The 13977-nt window shown below is 39.4% G+C and overlaps 1 protein-coding gene across 7 annotated transcripts in view; it reads right to left on the bottom strand.

Annotated features, from left to right (window-relative positions):
• COL24A1 (collagen type XXIV alpha 1 chain) overlaps nt 1-13977 on the bottom strand; it is a 158733-nt gene that overhangs the window by 43443 nt on the left and 101313 nt on the right. For all 7 annotated transcript variants that reach the window (XM_064515983.1, XM_064515977.1, XM_064515979.1 and 4 more), the window contains 7 exons: nt 12989-13042; nt 10726-10779; nt 10056-10109; nt 3449-3502; nt 3130-3174; nt 2969-3013; nt 1643-1696 (listed from right to left, as the gene is read on the bottom strand). In XM_064515983.1, coding sequence (XP_064372053.1) covers nt 1643-1696; nt 2969-3013; nt 3130-3174; nt 3449-3502; nt 10056-10109; nt 10726-10779; nt 12989-13042 — 360 coding nt within the window. The remainder of the gene's footprint in view (nt 1-1642; nt 1697-2968; nt 3014-3129; nt 3175-3448; nt 3503-10055; nt 10110-10725; nt 10780-12988; nt 13043-13977) is intronic.

Below are 13977 nucleotides of genomic sequence, written 5' to 3'. Positions count from 1 at the left end.
TGTGCAGAACCAATGACAGGGCAAGAGAAACCACCTCAGCAGCTGGCTTCTGTGCAGTGACCAGCTGATGGAAGACAAAGTCAAAAGTCAAGCTGCTTGGACAAGCAGCTTAAAAGAACTACATCGACAACAACAACAACAACAAAAACAGAAAAAAAAAAATCCAAACAAGCCAGGCATTTCATTTTGTAATGTCCTGTGTCATTTTCCAAGCTGCTTTGTAGCTCTGCATACCATTATCCAGATAAAGTCATTTTACTCTTTCAGCACTTGAAAGAAATAGTGCCCTGCTCACAGGATAAACTTCTCTTAATTGTAATATTGCATGTGTAGATTCTACCATGATGCGCATAACAGAAATGTAGGTTGCTCAAGGGTAGACTGCTTAGATTAGATAAGGCTGATAGTCATTCTATATATATGAGAATTCAGGTTTGACCGGCAAATGGCAGGAAACTTGTATGTAAACTTGGCATTGCAAGAATTCTCAGACGTCACAATGCAGAGACTAATAAAATAGATTAGATGATATGAAAGAGAGAAAATGACAGGAATCTCATAAGAAGCATTAGAAAATTCATTTTTTGTTGACACATCTTATCCTCCTACAAAGCTGGCAACTGAAATGAGTAGGTAATTACATTTAAAAGAAAATTTACTGAAATAAAACTTGTTGACTGTTAGAATTTCTCTGTCCAAAAATCTGTGCAATAACTTTCTGTAAGCATCTCTGTCAGCCTGCAGATCAATACAAATAATAATAATATTTAATGATATTACATGTAATAGTAATTAGTAGAACTAATATACTTTATATCAACAATTCACCTTGAAGATTTAAACCAACTATATGTCATTTGCTGTGCAAAAGAACTATTAAGAAGCAACAAAACTGGACAATTTTTGACAAGTCTTAAGTTTCTGCACTATAAAACAGCAACCTTCTCCTAAGTTCTCCAAGGAAAGCACACATTCTTTCACTATATTTATAAAATCTGACTTACCCCCAGAGATGGTGATGCAATAGTATTCTTGTCATGACTACACCTTTCAGCACATTGCATATATTTGTTGCAGATCCTGCATGATCTTTTGTTGCAACCTTAGCCACATAAAAGTGAGTGTGGCTTTGAAACAGTAATAATCACAACAGGAATCCAGTCACCAGAGGAATGTCTGAAGTTTATTAGAACAGTCTCTTTTTTGTTGAAACTTTAACCTGCCAAATAGACGTGGCCCCCAAGCTCCTGAATAACCATCATAACATTTGCCCGAAAAACATTACCACTTATATGTGCATTTACACATACATTTACGTAATCCATAATACAGATGTCTATCTCAATGCAGCATAAAGTCACATAATACTGAAGTCGAAACTCTGCCATGCTCTCCTACGCTGTGAGCTGCTTACTGCAGTGCTTCCCAAAAAGCTCAACAGGGCTGCTTATGCCTAAGTTGCACTAAGTAAGGCAGGCTAAGGCAGGCAGACTCTGGCTCTCTACTTTTGGAACAATTACTCCATGATTCATGTTTAACCACAACTGACAACACCAAATCTTGGTAAAACTGAGCTCAAGTTTCCAAGGAATTCAGTACAGTATGTGGAAAAATTATTAAGCTGCCATAACGATCAACTTACTGGCTCTCCCATAGGTCCCCTGTCTCCTGTGGTTCCGGGAGGCCCAGGCACACCCTGGAAGATTAAAATAAAATGAAATAAAATAAAAAATCAGTAGGAAACAAGCTGTTCCATATTCTGTAAAAAGCCACATCCTCTCTTATTTCTGCTTACTCAATAATTTGATCAGAAATACGCAAGAAATACGCGCAGCCTTTTCTTCTAGATGACACGTGTTACCCCAGCACTAGGTCCTGTGGCAGGTGAGGGAGCCCTGCATGAATCCTGCCTCCGTTTCTTTGATGTAGGGATGGCTCCTGGCTGACCCACCGTATACCAGCTCCTCATCATTCTCCTTAGCCTCACGTGTTGTGTGTGTGTGCAAACTGCACCTACCCACAATGTTACCAGTGTCCTGTCTTAGAAACAGCATTTGAGATCATCAGCAAGGTTCACACGACAATGCGAGTGGCATAGCGTAGGAGGCAAGAAGCCCCTTCCATTCAGTCTGGCTCACTGCATATCTGTCTTATATCTCCTTCTAGAAACTGTAGCTGTAGGAGTGCTAGAGTAGTATTTTGTACTCTGAAATAACTGTACTAGTTCCCATCATTGCAACTTAAAGAGGTTTTGCTTCATTTATTTCTGTATATACAAATACATACAAAAGTCACAGCGTAAGAAGAGAAAATGAAAACCCATTATGCCAAAGGTGAGAGGCAACAATCTTCCAAATTTGAGCAAAAGGGGCAAAGAGAAGTTCAGTGGCAACCAACATTTTGAGTCTCAATTTCAGCACAAAAGCACTACCATTACTGCCATATTTTCTGCTCTCCTACTTCCTTCCTTCCTTCCTGAAAATCTGCTGCAGCTTGAATTGTCTGGTAATCATCTTTACGAAAGAAAACCTCAAACAGAACACCTTACACTCCCATAAAGAGAAGCCCTAAAAAGAGGAATTTTTGTCTTTATACACGATATGCATTTTATATATTCAACCCCATACTGATAGAACACATCTACTCTACAATTTGTCAGAGAACTATATCTTTATGCCACAAGACTTTCCCGTTTAAAGCTACAATAGCACTACTTCAATACACGAAGTAACTTCTAGCACTCTCCTACTTACTACAAGTGCTGATTTTCTGCTGCAACTGGCTATCATATTGCACTCTGTGGAAAATCATCCATTAAAACACTGGTCTAGTAGCAGACCAGGCTACACTCACACTTGCTCCCACTTCACCCCCTGATTCTTTTATGACAAACGCAAACTATATTGTCAGAGTAAGGTCTGAAGTTTTGTTTGTCTTGGTAGAAGTACCACAGCATTTCAGTACTTACTGGTACTCCTTGATCTCCTCTTTCTCCTGGATTTCCAGCATTACCCTGGTGAAAGATAAATATTGAAAGACAATGCTTGCTTCAGATAAATTCCAAACACAAGCCAGAAATTAACAGTAACTACGTTATGCCTAAATACAAAGATTGGCTCTGATACTTACAATGAGCCCAGGGAGTCCTTTCTTTCCTGGATCTCCTCTTTCTCCCTGATAAATAACCAACAATGTGTGAGCTCTATGGGCATTTGCTAGATAAGCTGTGTAACGTACATAAGCTGTCAGTTTAAAGGCAGGGTAACACTGCAGAAATTGCAGATTCAGGCTTAGATGTGCATATATCATAATAAGGAAGTACTTTAAGAAGGCAGAAATTTGCTAGTCTCCTCTTGTGTTAAACGGAAGCTTATGGCTCCTGATATGCTTCATTTTTTTGTCTTGTCTGTCATGGGCTAAATTTTTATGTACTGAGCAGTGCACTTACCTTAATGCCTTGTGCTCCCACTTCTCCTGAAGGACCATCTAGACCTCTTGGTCCCTAAGTATTAAACAAACAAATTGGGATATTAATTCCACATTATTTTTAGTTATCATCAGGAGAGATACAGTATAAACCTTAGGAGAGGAAAACAATGTATTTTGTTAGCATGTACTCTGAAAATCCACAGGATGAAAATCAATTTTCATTGTATGTTAAGTGTGAAATAAAGCATCAAAAGCTGTAAAATCAGTTTCCAGCTTGCTGTAATATGAGCTTAAGAGGAAAGCTCTTCCTTTTTTTAATATTTAAACAAGATGTTTAGGGTCTCTATTGGGCACCATTTGCAGGCAGATATTTTCCACTCTCTTTTCCATCCACTTTGTATGCATGCAACAGACACATTTGCATGAGCATTTACAAAAGTATTTACATGAGCATTGGTTATATGGTGTGCTTTCTTTTGAGCAAATTATAAATTGTACATGCAAAAATCCAGCTTGCTAGTAAGACTTTTAAATAGGCAGATAAAGTTCTTTGATTAGTAAACCAGTTTGAAGCAAGATTAAAAGCAATTTATGATCACAGATAGTGAGTTGCTGTATTACTAGGCTGTCTATTGTAAATTGACATTTTATAACCAATATATGAAAAAAGATAGACTATTATTTTATATTACTGTTTTAAAATTTAGCAAATATTTATGCTCAAAATGTACAGAAATGATTGTTTAAGATCAGATAGCCAAATCCCTAATTTGCAAGCAAAAAAATTTACCTAAAATAGGTAATGAACAAAATAGAAAAGAACTCTTTACCTATGCGGACTTAGGAGGGTATTTCCATAATTCTAAACACAACAACTGCTTGGATACTGAAAATAAAACCAGTTAAAAAAAATCTTAAACAAACGATCACTTTAAAGCAAGAACTAGGTGAACATCAAGACGATGGTGCCGGGTCTTTGCAGCAGTGCATAGTGAGAGGATGAGAGACCTCCGCTTTCCTGGCAGCATCCGGGTGACGATGGGCTGGCATCATCGATCAGAAGGAATTAGTACATTGCTACCACATGCCTAGAGGAAAATGATCTGTATTTTCAAAGCACATTTCTGAGATGTACTGTGCCCTACATCATGGGTCATGGTTTATAGTGTAGGGCAGGCAACCATGTCTGATTTCCAGAGAGTGGTAATATTGTTCCAATAGGCAATAATAGGGCTCCTATAATGGCTTGGTTGGAAGCACACCTGATTTATTTAATTACTTTTTCCTCAAAAATGTCTGTGACTTCTATGTCCCTCTTGACTTTTTGAGACAAAACATCACAGAATCAAAAACATCAAAACGTATGTCACAACAGATGACAAGCACCCGCTCTCTCAGGAATTTCAAAGAAAGAAATGGCTCATTGGTAACTCGGGAAAAGTATATATCTGGAATCATCTAGGCTTTGCTTCTGAGATGGAGATCTCTTACAAAAAGGCCTTTCCTATGAGCTGATGTAAAATTGCATCCTCTGGTAGAGCTAGAAATATCCCACGAGAAGCTTATCCGTCAGCATTTCAGCACTTCTGCTTCTGGCCAGCACTAGGAAGCACAGAAACCATAGGAGAGGGAAAATGAATGGGCAGGGAAAGCTGCCTGAATACTTCTGATACCTCAGTAGTTTTGGACACAGCTTCTGTGAGGCAATCCTTGTGTTATCCAGGACACCTTTCTCATTTTGGTCTGAACCAGGACTGAGTATTTACGGGCAATTCTTCAAGCTAGAGGAGAAAAGAGGGTACAAAAGAACATACTCCTAGTTGCTGGAGGGCTGTTGTTGAGAAAGGGCCCATCCAAAGACTACTGAAGTCTGTGGAAACAATCCTGGTGAACTTCAGCATAATTGCAGATCAGACCCAAAAGATTCCCCTCATTTTCAAAGGCGAGGTAGGCCTACACAAGAACTACATGACTAAGCCTCACATTACATTATGTAACGGTGTAAACTGGATTATTGAATTACTAAACAGTATAATTCAGAAGAAAAAACATCTTGATCAAATTAATGTCAGGTTACTTCTCTGCACTTTTTCTTCAACTGGTATCTATAACGCACAAAAAGTGTATTGTAATGAAAATTCCAGGCAGACTAAGCAAGTTTACTTTAAAGTCTCACAATTCAATATTGATTTCAGGTAAAACTTCTCCAAGAACAAGTGCTAGGGGAACACAGGAAGGTGGAAATTCAGAATGTTAACCCAAGAAACTGCAGAATAGTTTTAGTGTTTTTTAGACTTTTTAGATACATAACCCAGCACTTGTCTTTGTGCATCCTGCCGTAGGGCTGACAGAATCTCAAGATGAAATATTGAAGGAGGAAAAAGAACACATATTCATTCTGTAGATTTCTAGTATAAAGAAATGTAATTCTAGGTTTTATCTTTTTTCATTACAAATATTAAGAGATAAATTCATCTAATACTGTGTGACTTCATTTTAATCATAAAGAAGCTCACAAATCACAGTTTGATAAACAGAACAAGTCGGAAGTCAGGAAACTGAGCAAGTTTCTCATTCTGTATTATATTAAATGCACCAAAGCCTTTCTGCAAGTCCTACAGACACTATCACTTCAGTGGAGCTAGCATCAACCATCCAGTCATTTGGAAGAGAATGACAACTGATTTGAATACCAGTAATGAAGTGAAAAGGCCTACTGTTCAAAACACCAACCTCTTACAATGTAATTTTGAAGTGAAAACAAAGTAAACCAACATGATGCTCAACTTTTGGCTCTGGGCAATGCCTTCCTGCAGCCTACCTTTAGCCTGGCATAGAGCAGGGTGCAGGAATCCAAGGGAAAGGCAATTTAATGTTCTAACAAAAGCACACCATAACATTCCTGTAAATAGTACAGTATGACTCATTATTGGCAGATTATTTGGATCTGTATCATTTCCTACTATAGCTAGTATGGAATGAGAGATACACATGATTTGCCTACTGTTATTTAATTTAGGTTGCAACAGAGCTGAGGAATCTGAGCTGCCAAATGACTGCTACTACTTTTTTTTTGGCATGGGTTCAGCTTTGTTTCTAAAATGGAATATATTGTGTTGAAGATTCAAAGATAATAAGCTGAGAAAAAGTTCGTCTAAAAAGGCAAACGGCATCCATCAACTCTTTTTGTTTTTTTTCCTCATCCCGCCTCCTAAATGTAAGAATGAAATGACATAAACACACTGCGTAGCTACTTCTCTCTTCTGACAGTTGACATGAGAGAATATTGGGAAATGACATCCATTTTAATCTTACTTCCTTTGAACAATTTTAGATAGATATACACACTCAGCATTTACTGATGTCCTTATGTAATTGCGGTTCCTCAGGCCAATACAGACACAACTGAAGCAGGGATAACCTTACTGGCTGCAAAGGACATCTGCTGCTGTTACCTGACCCCAAATTTATGGCACTTCACTATGCCATTTATCTGTATTTTTAAGATTGAATTTGATGGGCTACATTCTAGGAAAATAAGAGCAGAAAAATTATTGCTTCCTAAGCTTTAAAATATTGAACAATAGTCTGAAGAATATTGCCGAAGAGCCCAAGCAACTATTGAGAAATTTGCTTAGGTCTCAGCTGTGAAGTGAATCTAATGATACCCTATCTCTTCTCCTCAAATTAAAAGCAATAGTTGTATTAATCAGAAATTATAGTATGAACAAAAAGCAGCACCAGTCCCCGATATTCTAGTTTTCTTCTCCATGTATTAGCACATAGAATTGTGGCAACAAAAGAACAGGCAAGAGCGGCTTCAAGACTGCCAGCACTGCTAGTTGCGTGTCCTCCCCACAAACATGTTTCTTCTGGTCTTGGGGAGAAATTCCTCCCTTTTAGATACAGCTATTCTCACCTCCCAGAGAGTCATTCTGCCTTTGAAGTATCTACAAAGCAGCATTTTCCCTCTGTGCTTTCATGAGATTAAACAGTAAAAAATAAAATGTGGGTCATAAAAGGACCCAGCTTTCCATGTGATTTCACTTTAACTGCATCAAGTTTTGAGCATGAGCAGAGGAAGGCCTGTGCTAGCACTAGGCTCGGTGGCATACTCCCCAAATTCCCCAGATACTCTACAGGCTCCTAGGCAATCTGCCTTCTTCAGCTGGCCAGAGTTCCCCCATATACTGCAGACTGGGCAGCTGGATACTCTCAAGCAGAAGTAGCCTGCTTGGTAATCTTGGATACAAACTGGTTGCTGACAGGGCCAGAATTTATAAGATGGAGGAATTCCACTGTGTGACAGCACAGAAATAGACAATCAGTGCTTGTAAGACTTCCTGCAGATTTCAGCTGTGAAGATGGGATGCGTTCTTGTTTCAGTACACAATGAAGTGGAATTTCCATATGCTTTTATTTAACTTCTGTATGTGACTGCGGTATGAGTTTTTCTGAGCTCCGCCACACAGAGCTCGGGGTTCTGACGCTGTTCTCATTCTGAATCCAGTGATGACAATCCCTGGGTTTCCAGGGTCCCCAGATGTTTTCCTTATGCTAGATTCCACTTTAAGCCTGATATTTTGATGTTGTGAATAGGCAAAATTCTCAACAGCTTCAAAGCGAGTTCATTTGCAGAGCCTGAAGACCTAGGACAGCTCTGAGACGCCTTCCGAGAAGCATTCCCAGTGATGCTGGATGGAAGCAAAGACCTAAACTGCAGCTCCAAATGGTTACTTCCCCAGAGCTTGGGATGTTTGGGATTTATTTTGAGTGATCTTTAATCATAAACACTCTACCCCACAATGTGCTGCCAAAATCACAGAGAGACTCCCTCAGAAATTCCTGGCTCAGTTGGCAGAGGTGACAGTCCTTAAATAAAATACTACCTATATTCGAAAGAGAATCTAAATCAAAATAAAACTTCTCCCCATTAAAACAATGGCAGGTAACAGGCGCTGCTGGGCAGGAGACAAGCAGACAGGACCCACACTCCTAGCAGTAGCTTGGCGCAGACTGCAGCTCTGGTGATGCTGGCAGATGGACTGGCGGGAGGGAGGGATCAGAGGGGGAGTTTTGGGGGAATGCCAAGACCAAGGGAAGTACCATGTGCAGCCAGCAGTGGTTCAGTCCCCATCTCAGGGATGACTAGAAAATTTACACTGAATTACTTTTGAGCTGGCCTTCTAACTCACTGCATCCCACAGGTGAACAACCATACACTAACTCCCGTGGACAGATATGGCCCAAGGGGTTTTATTTTCTAGACGAACCCTGAACAAAAGCATTTTACATTGAAAATGGTGCATATGTATACTCCTCATCTGGATGCCATTGGCTTGTGTGTCCCAAGTCAGCAAAACACATCGGCATGCATTTCACTTCAAACATGCTCCTAAGGAAATCACAGAGAGATAATTGTACCCGTTTGCTTTGCTGAATCAGCCCATTGATGAAAAAGTGGAGCCAAACTGCTACTTCCTTTCAGCCTCACAACTGGTTTGCATTTCTCTGTTTTGATTTGTATTTTCAAAGCTGTCTGTGAAGTAAAAGGGCTGTTTTTTCCCTCCCCCTTCCTCAAACAAAAGCTGAGATTCTCCCTCCTGACAGAGGAGGCTGCTTTAGTATTAGTTTAGTATTAACACAGGGCTCCGTGGTGCCCCTAGAGCCTTCCTCCACCAAGTGTATTTGTATAAATGCCTTCCCAGTGCTTCAGGAGCCACTTCTCTGCTAGTGGATGCTAAGGTTGGACTCTCCCTCTTTCCCCAGTTCTAGGTAGTGTAACTGTGCACACCAGCGGCGTTCCACATTCCTGGAAATGAGGTTGGATTCATGCCCTCTTCATCTGATTAATGATTCTCTGAGTTCTGTCAGATATACTTCATAAACAAACACATCTGCATTTCAGTTTTGCCTGACAAACAGGCCTTGCTCAACTTAGTTTGCTGGGCACTGATAGATTACATGTGTGTGAGGTACATCAAATGAGGTGTTAAATTTTAATGCAGCATTAGACTAAAGAACAAACATTAGCAGAATTCTTTTATGAATAATCCTGTACTGCTAAGTCACTAAGCATTATATGTATTTCAAATACACTGAAAAATATATCTCTTTTCCCAATCACTTATTTAGTACTTTAGTAATCATGAGAAAGAAATATGAAAGAATATATAGTTAGTAAATTTTGCATTGTAAGAAATTTACTAATCACAACCTTTTATATTTTAAATAGTAAGGTTCTACATTATATATGCTTCTTAAGCATCTTTCTTCATCTAATGAACTGGAGAAAAACCTCCAGATCTTGATACGGATAGACTCCTCATTGGCTTACCTGGCCTTTGGATTATTGTTTTGTATACAATGAAAAAAGGGTTCACATTTCACTGAAAACATACAGGAAATACAAATGACAGTCTAATTCGAGGTTTGAGATGCTGGAATACACTGTCTTCTGTTGGGTGATATACCTGGCTTTGCTTTTTCCTCTCTCTCTCTCTCTCAACCATGTCTCAGAGATTTTCATTTTCTTTCCAAAGACATAAATGAAATGCTGATAAACAAAAATCCTCATACAACACTGCAACAGTCCAATGGTAGTTACAAATACCAACATTACTTACTCTCCTTCCCTTAGGTCCCTGTGGCCCTGGTGGTCCTCCTGTCCCAGAGGGTCCCTACATGCCAAATAAACTTATTATTCATTGCAGCCCCTGTGGAACTTCATTCTGAATAAAAAATCTTGATGGGATTGCTGGCTACATTAGTCCTATCCAACATCCCCAAACTGTCAAAGAACACTTATATTTCAGCAACATTATGTTAAAAAAAAAAACCTAACAATTTGTTACAGAAGATTCAGTTTTTGTCTCTACTGATGACCTATAGCCAAATGATAGCACAATTATACACCAAATTAGGAAATTAATTTCTTTTTGTTTAATAATTAAACTAAACATAATGAATATATGTAGATTATATGAAGCATCAGTGAATTAAAAATAAAATTGCTGTGCAATACTGTGCAATAATAAATCATCCTCAAAAAAATGCTACTTCCCTACATGTCTCAATGAGTAATTTTTAAATGGGTGAGTAAATGATATAATTAGTTTTCATGTCTCTCATGGCTCATCCTGGTAGAGAGCAGGTGAACAGACTGTGTTTGGGTGAGTCATGACAGTTTATTGGCTGCAGTACAAATTAGCAAGCATTCTCAACTTCAGCACAACAAACAGACAATTTAAAAAATCATACATTTTAGCTCAAATCAAAGCACTGCTCTATACTTACAGGTAATCCTTCTGGTCCCACAGGCCCAGGGCCCCCTGGAGGTCCTGGGTAGCCCTAGAATTGAAATAAATACAAAAAAAAGACAGAATAATTTTATCAAAATTCTTCAAAATGTAGATAAGAACAACAACAAATCCAGTCAATTGCCTAAAATTCAAGGTATGTTCATAAAATGTTCAATCTTGCAAAAAATTATTTAGAAAATACATATTAGTTTTGATATATCACAAAAATATTAAAGGATCCTATGATGTTTTCCAACAAAGAGGCGGGCAGAGCTTACAAAACCAGTTTTCACACTAGCTGAGAGAGAATTTGGGGGGGGGGGGGGAAGCTGCTGCAATCTAAATGAATTTGATGTTCTAAAGTCATCTGCACAAAACTAGTAAAATACCCTTCAGAGATTTCTTGAAATGCAAACTCCTCTCTCCAGCACCATAAGATATGAGCATGAGTTTCTCCTGATGATTAAAGCCTTTCAAATGTCTAAAACATTCACAGACTTTTACCTGCTCCTAGAAGTAATGCTTTGAGGCAATGCTGATTTTGGGGGAGGAAAACCATCATCAGAGCCAGCAGCCTACAATAACACTTACCATTAAATTCAGTGGTGGATTTATAATTAATGAGTCAGTTAAGTGCGCTAATGCATCCTGCAGAGTTTGTTGACCACGTCCAAAATCGTCACGTGACAGTGGTGTGAACATCTCAGTGTAGGCAAAGCTGGCCAAGACAAAATGCCAAGCACAGCTCCTTTCCATGGGCTGTGAACACTTACTACTGGGTATGGCTCCCACTGCTATGACTTAAGTGGATTTACTTATGGCAGCAAACACACCTACTGGCTGATAAAAATGTAATTTATAAGACAGGATCCTATATTAATAAATCCTCCTTTATAAAGCCCTCTGATGATGTTTTTTTGTCCTGGACCAAGAGCAGCTGGTTGAAGATAAATTCAGATCAGAGAGGTATAATGAAGCAAGGAGTGCTTCAAAAATCATCCTCTCTGCTGCATGGATCATTAAGTTGGTCTGCAGCCTGAGGGTGCTTTGGACTCTTCCTTGGCAACGGATGCACAAAGGGTAACTGCTGCAAATGTTCAATAATAATGTCCATTTCCACGTACGGGCAGAAAGAAGAACATGCTGCACTGCATTGCTCTTAGGCTCACGTCTGTGATCTCTACATGTGATCACTAAGACTTGACCACCACTGCCTGCTGCATCGGTGCCAGATAACAGGACACAGCACCCAAGCTAAGTCAATAGATGAAGAGTATATCAGTCTGGTAGCATGTCAACTCTACACTGACTTAATATTAAATAAAAGATAAGTTCAAACCAATCTCTGGGACTGATATTTGGCATATTCATGATATGAGCCTGAAGTCCCATTGTTAACATTGCTTTGACACTGAAAAACAGGTTTTTCTGTAAAGGTACCCCTCTGGAAGGATCCCTCTGATCTCCTTACAAGCAGATGGTTAAAAGCCTGTCAGCATTCTCTATACATTCTGAGGCCATCACAGGGCTCGCTGCAAAACACTCGATCAAATGCTAACCACATTTCCCCAAGAAGTTTAAAGTGAAAGTGGCAGTGGGCCGTATAGCTTTATACTCCTGTGCCCTGACAATTTGCTTAATATGGGGCTGGCACAGGAAGGAATGACCTTGCTACTGAGGCCAGGCTCTGAACTTCGGTGGTGAAACAGAGCCAAGTTTTTTATAACACTCATGTGCCACTGCATATGCGGGCCTCTGGACTGTCAAACGCTGCCTGAAACATTGCGTCCTGATTTTTGACAAGCGGCGCTAACAGGAAGCCAGTCCTCCCACTGGAGCGGTGCCAGGGGCTGTCTGTGTATTGCTGTGCAGTAGCACAAGAGATCACTCTGGTTACCAGTCTGCCTGCTAGAATAGTTTGTGTTACCCCAATATACATAGCGGATCACAGATTTTACTTTCCTGCCTTTCTTTATCTCTCCTTTCAATTCACTGTGCTTAGTTTCATACCTAAGTCCGCTGAAAGCCATTTTTAAAAATGCAGTTGTTCTGCTGCTTCATTCAGCAAAACACTTTGTAATGATAGATCTACAGAGCGATAAAGCTGCTAAATGAAACTTCCTTGAAACAATACATTATAAATACTCTTCTTTTCCATAAGGCTTACACAGTCAGGAGGGTGAGAATTTATCACCCATGGAAAGAAAAGGGCCTTTGTAAGTAATCTAAATATGGATTTCACTTTCTTTGTGACTTACCATGACACCTTTCTCTCCAGGAGGACCTATAGGTCCTGGACTGCCTCGCTCTCCCTTTAATGAAAAATTAAAAAGAAAATAATAATGAGTGCTCATTCACTGACTCATTCCATTTCCACTGTTCCAAACATATCTGGCTAACAAGGCTAACCTGCGATAACAATACCACAGTGGTCCAAGAGGACTTTTATTAGGGCTGTAGCCCGTAGTCTACAATGGAGTTGGCCGCCAAAGGAAACCACTTTTTGCAGCACATAACAGTTGGTTCAGGGGAAGAAAATCCAGTAAAGGGAATACAGGTGACTCAGAGGCTGCCCTTCAGAAGCAGTGCAGAGCCCTTCTTTTCCACTGTTTTGGAATTTCTGCGCTCCTTTCCCTAGAAGCCCACCTCCTTTTTTGAAAAGAAATAAAACTGAATTTTTCTGTCTTTCCCTTTCCCTAGAAGACCAGAAAAGAGATTTGATACTACATCAGTCTCTGCAATCTGTGGCTAGCAGATCCTTTCTCTGCATTGGGTGCACCATACTTATAGTTGTTCATGTTCTTCAATCCACAAACTTCTCACCTTACTTATAAGCACAACAAATAAGCAAAAAAATAAAATGTTCTTCCTCCCTCATTTCTTTAATGCATGCCAGTAAAAGCATAGATGTATAAGCAAGGCCAGCCCTGCAGCAGCAGTGGAAGCAACTAGAGTGGGTGCAGTAGAAAGGGACTCTCTCTTGTCACACGTCCTTTCTCATCTTTTATGCGTATAACATTCAGCCCAAACATCAGGTCTGGCTGTAGATTATCCCCATTACAAAGATTACACTTTTACAGCAGATACTACACACAACATAGTGATAATGATACATATTTTATGTTACACACTGTAAGGACACATTTCCTTAAAATAATTATGCGCAAAGTACATCTGTCATTTAAATCCACAAAGCATGTTCCCACTGTAGTATTTAATCCCATTAAAGAGTAAGATAATAAATTGC

The sequence above is a fragment of the Dromaius novaehollandiae genome, chromosome 8 (genome assembly GCF_036370855.1).
Source record: "Dromaius novaehollandiae isolate bDroNov1 chromosome 8, bDroNov1.hap1, whole genome shotgun sequence".
NCBI classification, from domain to species: Eukaryota; Metazoa; Chordata; class Aves; order Casuariiformes; family Dromaiidae; genus Dromaius; species Dromaius novaehollandiae.
The sequence above is the reverse complement of the archived record's forward strand: the minus strand, read 5'-3'. Positions and strand labels throughout refer to the sequence as shown.